At 44.9% G+C, this 20046-nt stretch overlaps 1 protein-coding gene across 4 annotated transcripts in view; it reads right to left on the reverse strand.

The window, feature by feature from the left end:
• Window positions 1–20046, reverse strand: part of LOC138751849 (leucine-rich repeat-containing protein 37B-like) — a 155192-nt gene that overhangs the window by 65450 nt on the left and 69696 nt on the right. For all 4 annotated transcript variants that reach the window (XM_069914696.1, XM_069914694.1, XM_069914693.1 and 1 more), the window contains 2 exons: window positions 10156–10227; window positions 3957–4028 (listed from right to left, as the gene is read on the reverse strand). In XM_069914696.1, coding sequence (XP_069770797.1) covers window positions 3957–4028; window positions 10156–10227 — 144 coding nt within the window. The remainder of the gene's footprint in view (window positions 1–3956; window positions 4029–10155; window positions 10228–20046) is intronic.

A 20046-nucleotide genomic window follows, 5' to 3' on the forward strand; every position in this document is an offset into this window, starting at 1 on the left:
AGGGGTCCCGAAGGGCCTTGGACACTGAGGCTTTCTGATTGTGTCAGAGGTTTGGATCTGGAACTCAGGTTGGCGATGGATCAAACAGGAATCGGTGTGGCTGCAAAGTCTGTGGGAGAGCTGAAAGTGAATCTGCGGACATTCAGTGACTCTGCAGGGACTCTCTTTTGTTTCTCTTTCTCTTGTACTGTAAGGGGCACTGGGAGACACTAATGGCGACTCTTTGTCTGTCTTACAGTAGGCAGCGTGGTGGTATGTTATTACACCACTATGTCATCAGGGGGCCACCACCTGGTGGCCTTGTATATATAAACCAGTTGCAGCTTAATCTCATTCATTCTGGCCTAGGCTTGCACAGAGGCAAGGCCTAGCTGTATATATTAGCCTATTAAAACTAGTGTTTTACTTGCATTCTGTCTCGCATGGTCAATGCTAGTCGGCATCAATTTAATAGGCTAATATATATCCAGAATAGATGTTGCTTCTGCCCTCGCCCATGCTCCTGACTCTGCCGAGGCCCGGCTCAGGGACCAAGAAACGTGGATGGAACCCGCGCACGTGCTGCAAGTATGGACCGGACAAAAAGGATGAAGAGCTATGGGATCAAAATCGCAGGAGAGAGAGAGACTCACCCAATGGTTGTAGTGGACTACGAGAGGGACAGAAGTATCCCGGAGCAGGTAAAGAGAGGCCGAGGGCCCCACCTGTTAGCTCATTCACTGGGACCGGGACCGGCCATGCAACCCAATGGGTTCCTGGTTTATAACCAAGGATCGCGTCAAGCACGAGTGGAGGGCATACAGCAAGTTGGCATCCCAATCACGATTTATCGTCAGGACTGCGGGGACGGATTACTACCCCCGAGACACCCCCAACTATTCCCGATCACCCAGAGAGGGCCCATGTTTCTGCAGGATCAGGCCTGGTATGCACCCACCCCAGCCACTGAATCAGAGGCTCAGGTTTAGCCAAGTGCTGAGGCCCGACAGGCTGGAGCTGGACCCCAGAACTCCCGAGGCAAGCACGCACTTTTATGTTTTTAAATTACGCGGGGGTTGAAGGAACGTCAGAAGAGGAGATGCTAATGCTACATTTAGCTCAGCTAGGGGATCGCCCGTACTCGCTTACACAAGACACTAAATCGTACAAAGAGGCGATGAACACCCTACAGAGGCACTATAACAGAGCTTGCACAATGAGCTGGGTGACCCGGGAGTCGCTAGACTGTTCCACTTCATAAGGGCCCAAAATCTCCCATTCTCAGTAGAGGAGGTATGGATGGTAAGCATAGGCTACCCCATTTGTGCGGAGTGCAAACCGCAGTTTCACCGACTGGATAAAGCCATGCTGATAAAAGCTACAAGACCTTTCGAGGACCTCAGCCTTGACTTTAAAGGCCTGCTCCCTTCCTGCGACAGGAACGTCTATTTCCTTAATGCCATAGACAAATATGCACGCTTCCCTTTTGCTATTCCGTGTCCCGATGTATCCTCAGCCACAGTAATAAAGTGCCTGCAATCCATTTCAGCATATGTGGGTACCCCAGCTATATACACACAGATAGGGGTGCCGCCTTTATGAGTGCTGAGGTCCAGCAGTACCTGAGAGATAGAGGCATAGCCACCAGTTGCACCACAAGCTATAACCCCAGAGGTAATGGGCAGGTAGAAAGGAACAATGCCACTATCTGCAAAATGGTCCTACTAACGTTTAAGGCAAAAGACCTACCAGTGGGAAGGTGGCAAGATGCATTACCGGAGGCCTTGCACTCCATACGCTCACTGTTGTGTACCGCCACTAATACGACAGCTTATGGCCGTATGTTTTCTTTCTCGAGGAAAGCTGCGACAGGCATGGTGCTGCCTAGATGGTTAATGACACCGGGACCGGCGCTCCTCCAGAAACAATGCAGGCCCCACAAAACAGACCCTCTGGTGGAGCCAGTGGAAGTGAGGCACGCGAACCCCCACTACACATACTTCGCATTCAGGGATGGATGGGAAGATTCAGTGGCCACCAGGGACCTCGCACAGGCCGGACGTGTGGATGACACAGGAGAGCCAACCCCTATAGATCAGCAGGAAGGGACAGTGGACAACACAGGAGAGCCGCAGATCCCTATGGATCAGCGGTAAGGAATCATCGACAACGCGGGATGGTCATGGAACCCTACGGACCAGCGCAAACAATGACGGACACCAGGACGGACGACTGTCACGCCACCCCATGGGGCCCCGCCAAACAACACACCCCCAACAAATAGTACTCCGACGGGAAGCCCTACAGCCCCTCAGCATATTCTAGCCCAATGTCAGGACCCTCAACCCTTAATACCCTCCACCTCATCACCACACCCCCCACCGCCCCAGTACCCCAAAGGTCCAGGAGGAAAAGGAAACCTCGCCAGATACTGGACTTATGAACGCATGGAAAAGAGAAGAAGTGGGGGGGAGGGAGGCCAAACATTTTTTAAGGGGGGTGGTGAATGTGGTGAGGAGCCACCACCTGGCGACCTTGTCTATATAAACCAGTTGCTGCTCATTCTCCTTCATTCTGGCCTAGGCTTGCACAGAGACAAGGCCTAGCTGTATATATTAGCCTATTAAAACTAGTGTTTTACTTGCACTCTGTCTCGTGTGGTTGATGCTAGTCGCCATCAGGCAGAGGCAATTTTGTGTGATATTACATGACAATAAATAAATTTTGAATCTTGATATTTAGTTAGAAAGATGGGTAGATGCAATTTTATCCTGCTAAGAAGAAGGTGTTTTCCTTGCAAATTGAGTATGAGAGTCTTTGGTGCATTGAGGAACAGATTGACAAGTCAAAGGATTCCACAAAGAGGTAGCACACATTAATAGATTAATGAAGGTGTATGGGCTATTTGACTTCATTAGCACAAAGCACAAAATACAAGATCAGGAAGGTTATGGCACAAAATAAGCAAGAATATAAAATTATAAGACACACTGTCTATCGTGGATGGTAAAGGCAGGTACTTACACAACATGCTGGAAGTAGCTAGAAAAGCATTTGAAGTGGCAACACATTGAACGCTACCGACCAGTGGTTTTCAAACTTTTTCTTTCCACTCATGTACCACTTTAATTCCTATGTCACAGGTGCTCTGTAATTAGTAAGGGATTACTTAATGTGGTATGTGAGTGGGGGAAAAAAGGTTGAGAACCACTGCTCTAGTCCCAATCGTTACTGAAATATTTTGCTTGAGAAAAATTGTCATTGGCCCATTTCCTTTGGAGTTATGGAACCGTGCACATAACGAGCCAATTCGGTACAATTAAAACTGGTAATCCCTTACTAATCACATAAGCATAAGGGTTGCATAAGGTGGTATGTGAGTGGAAAGAAAAAAATGTGAAAACCACTTGCTGTAGACCAAGTGCTGATAAACTGGATTAGTACAACTTGTTGGTTGGTTTATATAGGTGGCAGAAGAGCCTAATTTTGTGCTTATGACCACCATAACTTTATGAGTTTGACTATGTAATCGGCTCAGCCTTCAGAAGCTTTACACACCATATTCCACACTACTCCTACACACCAACCACAATTACACCTACGTTAGGTACATCAGTAGACATTGCTTGATGATCAGCAGCAGGAATTTTGATTATTTTTTTCAAGCTTCAAAATGCTGGGATAAGGAGTATCCTCAATTTGATCAACTAATTCAGCCCTGGCACTTCTGCTTTACATGTCTCAATTGCATGCAATGCATTTATCTCCTAAACCACAGAGGAATTTGAGAACTACGTATAAAAATTAAAAAGTATAATTTTAGGTACTTTTTCAAAAAATTAATAATGAGAGTAATAAAGTACACTTGCAATGAAAAAAATGTTCAAAAGGTAATTCGCATAGATATTTAGATATTTTATAAATTACCGGTAACATTTTAATCGTGATTTTGGTAAGAATAACTGAAACATACTTACAAGTAGATGACTGAATTCAAATGATCAAAAGCTCCATTACCTATTAAGCTTAAATAGTTATCACTTATATTCCTAAAAGAGAACACAAATAGTTAAATTTTTCTAAAAATTGCATAATGGTTTGTTCAAGGGTTATAGAATTGTTTTACTGTGTTTACAATTGCAGTTTATTTTGAAATTATCTATTTGAAGTATCAATTTAATGTAGCAATACTCTAATTAAAACAGATTAAAATGTTTAAATCCTGCTTTCTGACATTCATTACATAATAAAATGTGAAATTAATAATTTTGTCGGGAAAAACAAAAAGCATGTTATTGAAATTATGAGATTACAGAGCTCTAAGATTCAGTGGGATCTGGGTATCCTAGTGCATGATTCACAGAAGTGTGATACTGGGGTTGTGATGCAATGGGTTAATTTGTGGCAACACACATTGAAACGCAGGCGAACTGGCTCCACAATGTTACGGCTGCAGCAACGGAGCAGCCACATCAAGATGGTGCCAGCAGGCGCATCTTCTCCCGTGCTCAAGTGGGCTGCACATGCACACTCGGCTGCGTCGTGACATCATCGCTCACGCGTGGGCGTGGAAGTGCAAGCAATTTACAGTGTGTAGTCTCCTTATTTCTCTTCCCATAGTAGCTACCGTTACAATTGGTGACTCTGACGAGCCCAGACGATTCTGGACTCTACACCATAGGCGCTGCAGCAGTCAATGCAATGGCTATGAAATTAACAACCTCCTGGATGCTTCACCCACGCACTTGGTTCAGGCAAGCGGAAGTGCATTTTCACCTCAAGCAGATGACCTCTGACTCGACAATGTTTTACATCATCAGCTCCCTAGACCAAGAGACCACAGCCAGGGTATACGACCTGATACATGACCCTCTAGAGCACACATGTCAAACTCTGGCCCGCGGGCCAATATAATTATATTTGGGCCGCAAGATCATTTCAAAAATGTATTAGAGGTGGCCTGCCCTGCAGCGAGAGCCGATGCTGTTTTTTGGTAATGTCACCCCCACCATCCTCCCCCTTCATTGCACATCCTTCCCCACCCCCTAACTATCCCCTCCCCCCCTAAAACCACCCCCCTTAAAAGATGGCCAGAATATTCTCAAAAAGGAATCCAGAATGGTAAAGTTCCACAAACCTTCTGCTGGGAATCCTAACAACACCCGGGCATCAGATCCACGGGATGCGGAGGGAGCAAGAGTTTTGCAGGTTGACCGTGCAAACTTTGAGAACGGGGAAAACAAAATTGTAACACGAGAAGTCTGTCGATGTCATCAGCCGGCAAGCCAGTTGGAAGGCTCCCTGCACAACCAGTCACTTCTCCCACCTGTCGAGCGGTGCGGTGGATTGGCAAGCGCCTGTGATTTCCTGTCGGCGCGACGGACATGGCAGGCTGCGCACGGCCCCCGCTGTACACAAAGGCTGATCGGCAGCGCGCTGGGCCTGAGTGGGTGGGTAAGCAGGGGTGGGCAGAGGGTGTAGGTGAGGAGTAATGGGCAGGGGAAGTTATGGTGGTGCGAGGGGCAGTTAGAGGGAGGGATGAGTAGAAGGAGGGGAAGAGGTAAAAGGGGAGGGGCAGGGCGAGTAGGAGAGGGGTGATTAGAGGGTGAGAGACGGGTAGAGGGAGGAACAGGTTGAGGGGAGAGGCAGTAGAGGGGCGTGTATAGGATGGGGTGGGTAGAGGCAGAGCGAGTGGAGTGAGGGGTGAATAGAGGTTGGGTAAAGGACTGGTCAGGTAGAGGGATGGTGGGTCGAGGGTGAATAGAGGCCTAGGGCCTGAGGAGTGAGCAGGAAATGCTGAGTCCTGATGCAGGCCAAAATGGACACAGCCTGTGAATGCTGACTACATCTCCACAGGGACCAAATATGTTTCCCTCAGGTCAAGCAAAGGGTGAACTCCTGACCTGTAACATTATCCTCCTAAAGTTATATCCTAAAGTTTAACATTACATATGTTGAAAGAAGAGAAAACATGCAGATGTTGTTGAAAATTTTCAATAAATATTTAGTTCGGCCCTCGACTTAGTCCAAGTTTTTAATTTTGGCCCTCCGTGAATTTGAGTTTGACACCCCTGCTCTAGAGGAAGGTAAATACCTAGCTCTCAAGAAACTCCTCCTAAGTACTTTCGGCCTGTCCAGACAACAGCATGTTGTCAGGCTCATGCGCCTAGATGGCTTAGGAGACAGAACACCATCCGCCCTTATGGATGAGATGCTCGCACTAGCAGATGGCCAGAAGCCGTGTCTCATATTTCAGCAGGCTTTCTTGGAACAGATGCCAGGTGACATACAACTGCTGTTGGTGGACGAAGATTTCTCAGACCCACGTAAGGTTGCGGCCAGAGCAGACATTCTGTGGCACACGAAATGCGAAAACGAGTCTGCCATGAACCAATTGACTCGTCCCCATCCGGGCCAGTAGACCGGACTCCACCCAAACCGAGCACAACCATGCCCCAGCAAACCAGCAGAGGCATTGAACACTAGCTGTTCTTTTTATCACCAACACTGAAGATGCAGGCAGCCCTGCTCGTTTTTGGAAAACGCCCAGGCCAGCCGTTGCTAATGGCCACGGCGGCTGGCCACACCAATAGCCTAGTGGCTGGTGGTTCCTCGTCAACACAGGTGCCAAACTCAGTGTCATCCCGCCAACCACCCTGGAGACACAAACACGCCCATGAGGTCCCATCTGCCGGGCTGCAAACAACACTGCCATCAAGACCGATGGCACGCGCCACATCCAAATACAACTCAGCAGAGAAAATTTCCAGTGGAATTTCACACTAGACGCTGTGGACAAATCACTCCTCAGCGCAGACTTTCTACGAGCACACAGCCAACTGGTGGACGTAAAGGCCAAATGCCTGGTTTATTGCCAGACATTCCAGACCATCCAACTTAAAGCAACCAACCCCTGCAATGCAAGCGTGGCCATGGTGAGTGCCCCAAAAAATGAGTACAGTCACATCCTGGATGAATTCTCATCCATCCTCAGGCAGTTTACCTCCACTATACCACCGCACGGGGTGCTACACCACATCCCAACCCAAGGCTCTCCACTCCATGCCAAAGCCAGAAGGCTTCCCCCAGATAAACTGCAATTAGCCAAAGAAAAATTTTCTTGGATGCAAGAGTTGGGCATGGACCACAGGTCTGACAGTCTGTGGGCATGTACATTTCACATGGTCCCCAAGTCCTCAGGTGGGTGGCGGCCCTGCAGAGATTACTGCCGCCTAAATGACTCCACCACGTTCGACCACTACCCAGTCCCACATATACAAGACTTCACGGCCAACCTGCACTGCGCCGAAGGTTTTCTCAAAGGTCGATCTAATGCTTGACTATCACCAGATCCCCGTCCCCCCAGACAACATTGGAAAGACGGCCACCATCACCCCATTAGGACTCTTTGAATTCCTCCACCCAAAAGGTTCTTAAAATCATTTTTGTGATGCATAGATAACATGCAAAACTACAATTTTTGCTGTCTTTAGGCCCACGTAACAATAAACTGCACTTTAAATCTGTTGTTTTGGGTGCAGATAACATTCCAAGCTATAAATGAGGTGAACACAATGAATATTATGTAGGAAAGATTGTGCCAATGAATGACTTATAAGGAAAGATTGTGCCAATTGGGATTGTACTCCCTGGAGTTTAGAAGATTGAGAGGGGATCTCATAGAGACATATAAAATTCTGGCAGGACTGGACAGAATGAATGCAGATGGGATGTTTCCAAGGATGGGAAAATTCAGAACCCGGGGCCATGGTTTGAGGATAATAGGCAAACCATTTAGGACCGAGATGAGGAGGAATTTCTTGACCCAGAGGGTGGTGAATCTGTGGAATTCATTGCCACAGAGGGCAGTAGAGGCAGGTTCATTAAATATATTTAAGAGGGAATTAGATATATTTCTTCAGTATAAGGGTATTAAAGGTTACGGAGAGAAGGCGGGGATGGGGCACTGAACTTTAAGATCAGCCATGATTTCGTTGAATGGCGGAGCAGGCTCGAAGGGTCGAATGACCTACTCCTGCTCCTATCTTCTATGTTTCCACATGCCGTTTGGCCTTAAAAACGCGGTGCAAACCTTACAGCACTTGATGGACGCAGTGGGCAGAGACTTGGACTTTGTGTTCATCTATCTGGATGACACACTCATCGCCAGCAAGGACCATGAAAAGCACAAAGATAATCTCCGCAGACTCTACACAGACCTGTCTGGCTTCGGCCTCATGATCAACTTGGCAAACTGCCAGTTCAGGAAAGATTCCATGCAATTCCTGGGCCACACTAGAACTGCAAACGGGGCAATACCATCAACGGAAAAAGTCGCAGCCATATGCCAGTTCACCTGCCCTAACACCCTCAAAGGCATCCAGGAATTCACCAGGATGGTTAATTTCTACAACCGCTTCATCCCAGGGGCAGCACACATCATGTGTCCCGTATGCTATGATGTCGGCCAAATGCAAGATCCTAACTTGGACAAAGGAGGCTGACGCAGTTTTCACTGCAACTAAAAACGCCCTGGCCAATGCCACCTTGCTGGTACACCCCAGATCAGATGTGCTCACGGCCCTCACCATTGATGCATCAGCAACAGCCATCGGGGGCATCCTCGAACAGTAGTAGAGTCAGTAGAGGCCATTAGCCTTTAGCAACCGCCATCTACACCCCCCGGAGCTTAAATACAGCACATTTGACAGGAAGCTCCTGGCACTCTACCTTGCTATTAGACATTTCCGCTATTTTCTGGATGGCAGGGCATTCACAGTTTTTACCGACCACAAGCCCCTCACACACGCTTTCTCTATGGTCAAGGATCCCTGGTCAGCACACCACCAACACCACCTATTGCACATATCAGAATTCACCAGCGCCATCCGACACCTTTCCAGTAAGGACAATGTTGTGGCTGACACCCTCTCGCGGCTCACCATCCAAACCTTGTCCCCAAGGCTGGACTACTCCCAACTGGCACGAGCCCAGAAAGAGGATGCAGAAATGCAAGCTTGCTGTTTTCTGCACAGCCATTATTGGCCGCCACTTCGAGGACAGCAGCCTGCCGAGCAGCCTCGACACACTCCTGTGCGATGATTCCAGTGGCTCACCGCACCCAGTCGTACCACAGCAATGGAGGCACCAGGTTTTCTACGCCATCCACGACCTCGCCCACGCATCCATAAAGACCACAACCCACATGGTGGCAGAGAGGTTTGTAAGGCACGGCCTGAGGAAGCAAGTTGCCCAATTGGCCCGCAATTGCACCCAGTGTCAGACCTCCAAGGTCCACTGACATGTCAAGACCCCTGTCCATCAGTTCAACCCTTCGAAAAGGCAGTTTGAGAATATATATACGTCGACATAATAGGCCTGCTACCTGTCTCCAGGGATGTCCAGTACCTGCTAACAGTGGTAGACCACGCCACAAGATGGCCAGAAGCCATCCCGCTAAAAGACACTTCCACCAATTCCTGCGTTAGGGCACTGCTCACGCATTGGATTGCGATGTTTGGGATACCAGGTCATATTACCACTGACAGAGGGGCACAGTTTACATAGACACTGTGAACACAGCAATCAACTCTCCGGGGCATTTAGCTGCACCACACCGCCACCTATCACCCACAATCCAACGGCCTCATCGAACACTTCCACCGCCACCTGAAGTCAGTTCTCATGGCCCGTTTAACAAGCACCACCTGGGTGTATGAGCTTTCCTTGGTCCTCCTGGGCATCCGAACTGCATCAAAAGAGGACCTGCAGGCCCTCTCCACTGAATTTTGTTTATTAATCAAGAGATCCAACAACTGCATCTCTTCAAAAACCCAAATGTACTGTTCAAGATTCATATTTTGAACAGTGTATTTGGGTTTTTGAAGATTCAGAGTAACTATTTTAGTGCATTGCTCCATTACCATCAATAAGGGATCATTGTGTGATTTGTTTTATACAAGTAATTCAACGAAGAAACTAGGGAAAAGAGGAAGAAAATATAATTTTGTAAATGGAATTACAAATGCACACTGTGGTATTGAGTATTTCAGTAAGACTCAGAGATAATCAATTTTTTTAAGTCATCTCATACACACAACATTTGGTTTAAGTGTTAGTACATTATTATTAAGTTTTCAAAAATTTCAATATAAAATCTGTGAAACAAATACTTACAGGAAATGTAAGTTTGACAGCTGTGAAAAGGCACCAGGACCCAAAACGAGTATGTTATTATTGCTCAGATCCCTGGTACAAATCATAAGTGCAAAATGTGATTTGACATACAAAATATGCATTAAAAATCATTCTCGAATGTATGATGAATATATATAGTCATGTGGCCAGATGACTAAACATCAGTATAAAAAGTGGCATATTATTAGCTTGGCAATGTCTATTTTGCATTGCATGCTGCCCATAAATGTGTTTCATTCTTATGGTAAATAACAGCAACAATATTTTATAGATTTTTATTGCATTTCCATAGAATCCAATCAGCAAATTCGAGTTAAAAATACATATTTGAGAGCTAAAAGTTTTCACTTCTTTGCCATAGATGTGGGCAGGAAAAGGTCACCAGCCTAGAGATTCCAAAGAGTCAGTTAGCATATTCAATATCAATTCTAAATACAGTCAGTTTGCAAACATTCAATATCAAGCCAATAATATTTGCATTTGAGGGAAAATATGTCAGTGGCAGTTGTTTGAACCTTCTTCATAGTGAAGTAGCCATTAGTCTTGCCCTGTAAGACATCCATGCATCCATTGCAGAAGAAACAGTAAAGGAGACATGTAAATGGCAGGCAGCATACCAGATGTTGTTTAATGCAAAATCAACTGCTGAAGCATAAACCATTACATTTGATCATGTAGTTTTCCTGCTTTGAAGCAAGAGACAGTACATTCTACAGAGATAGGGATTTCAGATTTAACCTCTCCCACTTGGACCTGCGGTTCTCCACTTTGCACCAATCCGTACCTGGTCACCAAATCCAGAGGCAAGAGCAGCCAAATACCATCGGCTGGAGGAAACCAGCATCAGTCGGAGAAAAAGAAGAGTTGATGTTTTGAGTCAAAACCCTTCATCAGGACTGAGGGAAATTTTTTTTTTTAACTTTATTTAAGATTTTATAACATGAATAACATATAGGATTACATTTAAAAAAATTAAGAATAAAATAATAAAATTACAATACAATATCAGTAATCTAAATAAACTATACCCTCCCCAATAATTATTACACATTAATAACCCAACTCAAATTAGTCCAACCCCCCTTTCCCCCCCAAAATAAAGAGTGAAGAATTAATAAAGTTAATAATATATGAGAAAAAAAACTCACTTACAAAAAAAAACAAAAACATAACCGATTAAAATACTAACAAAAAAAAGTAATTAATACTAAGATATTAGACTTAAAAAACATATTTAAATCAAACTTAAATGCATATATTTAACAAACGGAGTTATGAAACATATATTTAACTCAAACTTAATATAAAAAATTAGTAAAGTTAGTAACATTATCTATCAAAAATTCTTAAACAATAATCAATTCTTTAAAAAAAATTGTAGCATGAAAAAAAAACTCTATAGAGATAAACCTTCACCAAATATCAACTAACTTCACATCTATCATCATATTAGTCACATAAACCACCATCTTAAAACAAAATTCAAACCTCATTAAGCTTTTTACAATTCAATTTTAGTACACTTCCACCATTTTTCACTTTTACTCTTGAATAGTTATCCAATAAAAGCTCCAATACCACATTTAAATATCCCCAATCATTACATTAAAATTCAGATATCCAAATAATAAAAACACATCTACAACGAAATCAATATCTTCAACAAATGGAGCATAAACCACAAACAAAATTCAAGCCTCATTAAGAATTGTACAATTCAATTTATAACTTTCACCATTATTTCCTTCGTTCTATAACTAAAATAGCAAAATAACATACACCAGAATTACCACTCCTTTCACCTTAAAGTTAAAGAAAAAATATATTTTAAAAAAACTTATCCATCCCATTCACATTTAAATTTCAGATATTCCTTATCTACTGAATAAACTTTACAACAAAAAAAACACATCAATTTTTAGTTTATTAAACAATCAAATACTTTCTTATGTTTTTTTTGTTTAATCTAACAATACAAAAAACAGGGTAAAAAACGGGTAAGAGGTTAAAAATACCACCTTCTGTCTAAACCGCGCAATGCGGTAACTCCCAAAACAAAATGGGTGTGAGATAACTCACGCATAGCAGATGACTTTCAGGAAATAGTGCCTATCCAGTTCTCTCCCCCAACTCTCACTTCATCTTAAACTAACATCCTCATTATTTAATATCCCTTTTTCTTAAAAAAAAGGACAACTCTTCTTTTAATCAGCTCCAACTGCCGAGTCACCATTACAACCATTCCTTCTTGGAGCACGGCTCTTTTCTTCCATCTCTTGTCTCCTTAGAGATCGCGGCGGACTATGTCTCTGTTGAAACTGAGTAATTTGTAGCTCTTGAGCAAATGCTATAGCTTCCTTTGGAGAATCAAAGAACTTTGGTTGGCAACCATCTTGAAAAACCTTCAAAACAGCTGGATATCTAAAGGTTGCCTTGTAACCTTTCTTTCACAACAACTCTTTAGCAGGATTGAATTCCCGTCATTGGAACATAACTTCTTGACTCAAATCCGCATAGAAGAAAACTCGATTATTTTGAATCATCAAGGGTGATTTTCTCTGTTGTGCATTTCTAATAGCCACTCGTAAAATTATTTCTCTGTCATAATAATTCAAGCAACGAACCAAAACGGGTCTTGGACTTTGACCTGAAATAGGTCTTCTACGCAAGGCTCTATAAGCACGTTCCAGTATTATACCTTCCGGGAAATGTTCTTGACCCAGCACCTGCGGAATCCATTCAGTAAAAAATTTTCTTGGGTCTGGTCCCTCCATACCTTCCGGCAAACCAATAATCTTTATATTGTTCCGTCTGGATTGGTTTTCCAAATAATCAATCTTTTTCACCAAATTTTTATTTTGAGTTTGTAAGTCTTCGACCATTTTGGTCACATCAAAAACTTGATCCTGTATTTCGTCTATACCTTCTTCACATGAATTAAATTTATCTCTCACTTCAAACTTAAAAGCTCCAAACTCAGCCATCTGTTGAGAATGTATTTTCACCAAAGTATTAAACCTAGTACCAAGTTCAGTCATAATCTTGAATAATCCCTGCATTGTATAAGATCATTTAGATTCAAGATTCACAAAAATCTTTTCAATTGGAAGAGATTTTGGCTCAACAGATTCCCGCTTTTTCTCCAAAAGATCTTCTATTCCTTCCTTCATTCTGGTTGCCTTCTTGTAGTATGACTGCGTGTGGAAACCCCAGCCACAGCCTCTCCAGCAATGACTGGAGGATGCTGGCCGGGGTTTTCCCCAGTCCATAATGTATTAAATTCTCCCAGTACATCAAGTTGTATAGGTTCTTGTATCTCAAAAGATGCAGTTTGCAGCGTCACCTCTACAGATGACAAATGCCTATGAGTAACTCTTTGTTCTGAAGGCTGTTTGGTGCCCTCTTTAGGGGGCTCTACCGATATAACATAGAGCTCTACATCCGAACACTCTACCTCTCTCCTGGGATCCATTTCACGCTGAGTCCCGGTGTCTTTCCTGTAGGTAGGCTCCAAAACTTGAACTTTTGGAAAATGTAGTTTTTTGATGATCTGATGTCGTGTTTTTTTGCTCTTTTCCACCAATTGTACCATCATAAGTTAAATTAACAGCACTGAAATTAAACTTTTAAAGAATTTTAATGGGCATTTCTGGACAAAACAATAAGATAGAGTCAGGAGAGGACTGGAAGGCACGTTCTGATCCTTATGTCATCTTGCCACGCCCCCCAGGACTGAGGGAAATTGAAGCAGAAGCAGTGTAGAGAGGACAAGGTGGGAGTGATGGGACAGGATGGCAAACCAGGCAGAGGTAAAAAATGGTGGAGAGAGAGGCAATAGATTGGCAGATGCAAGACAAAGGGGGAGAGAGAGGGGAAAGAAAAACAAGCAGGTCAGATGGAGGAAGATGAGTCTTAGAAGTTGGAGAAGGTATGAGACAACAAAGGCTGCCCAGTGCTGGAATCTAATAAGAAGAGAAGGTGAGAATATAGGGAGACCAGATGGAACTGGGAGGGGGAGAGGAGTGGAAAGAAAAGGTGGGGAGATGGGGTTGAGGAATGGAGCCAAAGAGAAGGAGAGAGAATCAGAATGCTTGGGATGTTTGGGAATGGGGGAAAAAAGGAGCTGGGAAAGAAATGGAAGAGCTGAAGGGGTGTAGAAAAAGGGAGAGTGGTATCATTACCTGAAATTAGAAAATTCTATGTTCATATCCAACAGATTATGTTGGGCTTCAGATTCCAACATCTGCGGTCTCCAGTATGTCTCCAAAGGCAAAAGCAGCATTGTTTTTGTGTGGCAGACTGATCTCTATCTTACAACAGCCAGAAAGCAGGTGTCATATACTTCCTCATTCCTCTTCCTAGACCATGACCCCACCAAACAACACCAGAACATGTCTCACACATCCAGATCTCATCACACCAGGAAGTCTTCCCTCCATAGCCTCCAAAGTATAGTGCACCAACCCCACACTCCTACCCCAAGTTCACAAAGCAAGACTATCATGGTAGACCTATTACTTCTGCCTGCTCTTGTCCCACTGAACATTCTGCTTATCACCATCCAACAGACTTCTTCACCTTCACCATCTTCCTCCCCTCTCATTTGACTACCTTTTCTGTCTTTTCCCCTCTTGGCTGCTTCCATCTTTGACCCATCTGGCTCTGTTTCCCAACTCCAATTCTCTCCCACCCAACTTGTCTCCATCTGTCTGTCATTCACTCCCCCCCCCCCCACCCCGATCCAAGTAACACCTACTGCCCCCATCTCACCCCTCCCCTTTTCCTCTTTATACTGGCTATCTAGCCTCTCCACCCTGTCTTAATTTTTGGACTTGCCAAACATTGACATTCTTTTCTGTGAAAGATGCTCTTTACATGTCTGCCTAAAACTTATTGGTCTTCCAATACAGTGAGGGATGCTACCAGCTAGCACATTCCAGGCTGAGAGATGCACAAAACCTCAGTGCAGGCAACACAAAGGCTTTATGGGAAAGCAGCACAGTCTTGGGTCCTTCTTGTACGAGAGTCTTCAGTGACATAACGAATCTCCCCAGACACCTCAAGAAGTATAGCCTCTGGCAAGCTTCTTTGTGACTGTATCAACATGGACACTCCAGGACAGATCCTCAGAGATGTTCACACCCAGGCATTAGAAGATTTTGACCTTCTCCACTATTGAGTCCTCGACGAAGACTGGGTTGTGTTCTGCTAACTTCCTCCTGAAGTTCACAATCATCTCCTTGGTCTTGCTGACATTGATCGCAAGGTTATTGTCAATGCTGTGGTGAAACATCACTAGCCTACTGCAGGGGGTGACCTGTGTACCTGCAGGAAGTGCACTGGAGGACAAGACAACACCTGGCCCAGCTATGAATCAGCCGACCTGAATGGACCAAGCCCCACCCGGTCGGCTGCCAATCATCCGCCAAGATATAAGCCACATCTGGCCCCTCGAGATCAGTCACTCGGAGCTACAGCTAACTGCAGCAGACTTTAAGTGGAATAAAGCCTGTTGATCAGTCTTTAAGTTTTGTATCTGTTTTTCTATACCACAGCGCACCACAATGAAAAAGCTCATCCTGCTCCACTCATAGTTAGGTCCCTGAGCCTTCGAGGCCCTCAAAGACTGCACTGAGTACCTGGAGGCAATGAAGAACCTGAAAACCATGTATAAGCCCCCAACAAATGTGGTCTTCGCCAGGTACCTCCTAAGCATTTGTGCCCAGCAGCCCGAAGAGACAGCCGAGTCCTATCTGGGAGCCCTGTGTGAGTTGGCCCGACTGTGTATGGCTGAACCTGGGGTGACCGAAAAGGAAGTTGAAAGGTTGATCAGGGACGCCTGTATCTAAGGTCTGTACTCAAGAGCCATCAGGCAGAAGCTGCTGGAGGACAATATTTAGTCCCTGGCCAAAATTGCGGAGGTAGTCCAAGCTTTGGAGGCACCAGTCCACCGAAGCCTTCGACTCCAGACTCCCCCAGGACTGCAGCTGTGGCCCAAAACCAGCTGGTGGATGAGAGCATTGCTACAGCGGGCATCCCACACCCTTGTAAGTACTGTGGGTCTCAATGTGGGTCTGATCGACAACTGCGACGTAACTGCCCGGCCAGGAACCAATTCTGCTTAAAAGACCACTACGCTAAGTATGCCTTTCTAAGCCTGCTGGCTGCTCAGTGGCCCTCTTCAACTAACACCCCTCCCTCCCGGTCCTGGCCACGTGCGATTGCCAGGCGACGCCATCATTCCCGCGGCTACTTACGGCCTCCCCAGCCGCGGCAGCCATACTTCCGGCCTAGCCGGCAACGATCTCCGCATGCTCACCATACATCCAGACCAGTTGTTGACCACGCCAGTTCTGCCCCGCTACAATGCAACATCCGCGGACTACAATGACATCACTTCCGCATCATGGAATGACGCCACTTCTGTCACCCACAATGACATCACCGGCATGGACGGACAATGGCATGACATCACTTCCTCCAGCACAACCAGTGCAGTCGAAGAGGAAGGCCAGCCATGCTGCCGCCACACACCCTCACGCAAGCACTGCCATCTTGTGCTGGGTGGGCGTAGGCACCACAGTCACCCAGGGCCTCCCAGGCCTACACCACGCACACTGCTGACCTCACCAGCACTGACAACGACGATGAAGATGTGGTCAACACGGGCGCTGACCAGGCCGCCCTTCCAACGCACCCCACACCTATGGAAAGCACTACCAGCCAACACTCATCTCTCTCAACGCACCCCACACCTGCAAAGGACAACACCATCGGGGAACTGCAACTTGGACCCCGAGATGGTCCTATCGACCACCACACTGCCCAGAGACATCCCTCACGGCCTCGGGTGTTCCATGATGGACTTCGAGATCAACGGACAAGAAATCAGCAACTGAAATCTCACTCCCAGCATGGCTCACGTCCCCGGGACCGGTGCTCCTGCGTAGACACATGTGGGTCCACAAGGCTGAACTCCTACACACCAACCACAATTACACCTATGTTAGGTACCCCAGCGGCAGGGAGGACACCATCTCAACCAGGGACCTGGCACCAGTGGGAGCACCTACCGCAGCACCATAGCCTCCACTGCCCCAGGACCACGCCAGCCCGATGCACCTCCCCTACCTCGGAGAGGTGTGGACCCAAGACCAGGTCCGCCTGCCAAGCCTTCCCTAACCCAGGCACCCTGGACACACTCAAACCGTGGGGGACAATCTCACCCCCCCCACCCATCTAATGCCTCACACATGCTCCAACTCCGGCCACCTCGGCAACCCCACTGCACTGCACCACACAAGCCGCTCTGGCCCCCACCCCAGCACCCCCCCCCCCCGACTAGCCCCTGCTTACCCTTGCCGACCCTTGACCAGGATCCAACCCTGCGATGGTCACAGAGACCCCGGCAGCCGCCGGACCATCTAAGTTTGTAAATAAGTACATATGTTTGGAGCTTGCGGAACATTGGATGTAAACTCCTCCCCCCCCACCTCCCCCCCCACCGGAACGATTTTAAAGAAGCGCGTGAATATGGTGATACACCACTAGCCTACTGCAGGAAGAGCACTGGAGGACAACACCTGGTCAGCTGTCAATCAGCCATCCTGAATGGACCAAGCCCCACCTGGTCGGCTGCCAATCATCCGCCGGGATATAAGCCACATCCGGCCCCTCAAGGTCAGTCACTCAGAGCTACAGCTAACTGCAGCAGGGACTTTGTGGAATAAAGACTGTTGATCAGTCTTTAAGTTTTGTGTCTGCTTTTCTGTACCACTGTGCACCACAATTACACCATTCAAAGAGCTGATGTATCTCCCTCCTGTACGCTTCCTCATTGCCATCTGTGATTCTTCTGACAATTGTGGTGCCATTGGCAAACTTGTAGATGGCATTGGAATTGTGTCTGGCCACACAGTCATGGGTGTATAATAAGTAGAGCAGTGGGCTAAGCATGCATCCTTGGAGTTCGCCTGTGTTGATGATCAGTGAGGAGGAGACATTATTTCCAATTCATGCTGACTGTGGTCTTCCGATGAGAAAGTCAAGGATCCAGTTGCAGAGGAGGATATAGAGGCCTAGGGTTTGTAACTTCCTGGCCATCATTGAGGTAATAATGGTATTGAAGACCGAGCTGTAGTCGATGAAGAGCAGCCATATGTTCGAATTGCTCTTTTCAAGGTGATCCAGGGCTGAGTTGAGAGCCAGCGATATTGCATCTGCTGTGGAGCGATTGTGACGATAGGTGAATTGCAGTGGGTCCAGATCTTTGCTTAGGTACATGTTAGTTCTGGCCATGACCAGCCTCTCAAAGCATTTCATCACAGTAGAAGTTAGTGCTATTGAGTTTCTTTACCACCAAATCCTACGAAATGCAATAATATATCAGGTATTAAAGGACATAATCAGTTCTCAACTGTGTCACAGTTTAGTGGTGATTGATGAGAACATATCAGAATTTTGAATGAGGAAATAAACAGAAACTCGTTCCATCAGTGGGTTTTTCACCTGACAACAAAGATTTCAAATGATTATCAAAAGAACAAGAAGGAAAGAAAGAATAATTATTTTAACCCAATATTTTTTAACAGCTTCCTAAAAGTATAAGGAAGTTGATTCAAATATAACTAAAAGGAGACATGATGGACTAAATTACTTTTTTCTTATGTGCAGTTTCAAAATACAACTTACAACTGGAAAAGATATAAATGTACATACTGTATATCTTGGGCAATCAGTTAGATTTGCAGTAACATTTCTGGTCATGGATATATGGCATCAAATTAATGCTATGCATGACACTCAGTAACCCAAACACCACGTCAAATGATGGAACCCACTGATGACTGATTAATGATCTAAACTGAATGCTGAGGACATATCACCATTAAGACTGAGGCTAAATCTTTCCCAAATGTTTTCAAACAATCTTACAAATAACATCCTAACTGGCATAACATTTACCCTACTGTTTATTCTGCAAAAGCATCCCAGTCTTTAAAATCCAATACTGACCGAATGAACATCTGGCTCTTGGCAAACTGCACCCAAATTTTATTGTCTAATCTACTATCAAAAAAAGCAAATACTTAACATCAAATATAATGGAATTTTCAAGGGGATTTTGATAATGATTCTTCTCACTTGTCCAATTCTTACCAGGTGAATCCAGAATCCAGAAATAGCAAAATTAACATTAATAGTTATTCAAGGCACTAGTGATTCTTCCATCTAAATTACTGTACAGCAGGCAGGTGCCTGCAGAAATTTGCCACAGTTTTACTGTATGTGCTTAATAACTTGGTTTGGTGACTCACACAAGTTGATAAATTTCCATATGAAGAACACATATTCCTTTATAATCTTTCTCAGAATTTTAATGTGTAAAAAGTTTCTAAATTGTATGGTCACTTTCCATTATGCCCACCTTTCATATTGACAATGTTGATATAATCATATGTCCATTGAACATATGGTGATTGATGGAAAACAATCAAATCTTAAAATTACAGCTTTCAAAAAAGGGAAGATTGACCAAATTTCTTTTTCCAGTTTTAATTATACATGTGTGTAGATTGTTATTTTTCTTCTCATTATGACAACAATTTTACTTTTATAGGATGTCACCCAGAATACCTCGATGACTGAAGATTCATCAGATAATGAATAACATTATTATGATCTCTGAATTTTATCAAAGGGGTTAAAACAAATGTAATTTCTTGGAAAAAGGGAAGAAATTAAAAGGAAGTTAAAATTTAAAATTAAATTGGAAGGATCTGGAATAACATGATAATAAAAATACTTCACAGAGATTGAGGAGCATTAAGTGTTGAAGAAGGAGTAGTCACACCAATAAAACTTTTACAA

This window comes from Narcine bancroftii, chromosome 1 (assembly GCF_036971445.1).
Source record: "Narcine bancroftii isolate sNarBan1 chromosome 1, sNarBan1.hap1, whole genome shotgun sequence".
NCBI lineage: Eukaryota > Metazoa > Chordata > Chondrichthyes > Torpediniformes > Narcinidae > Narcine > Narcine bancroftii.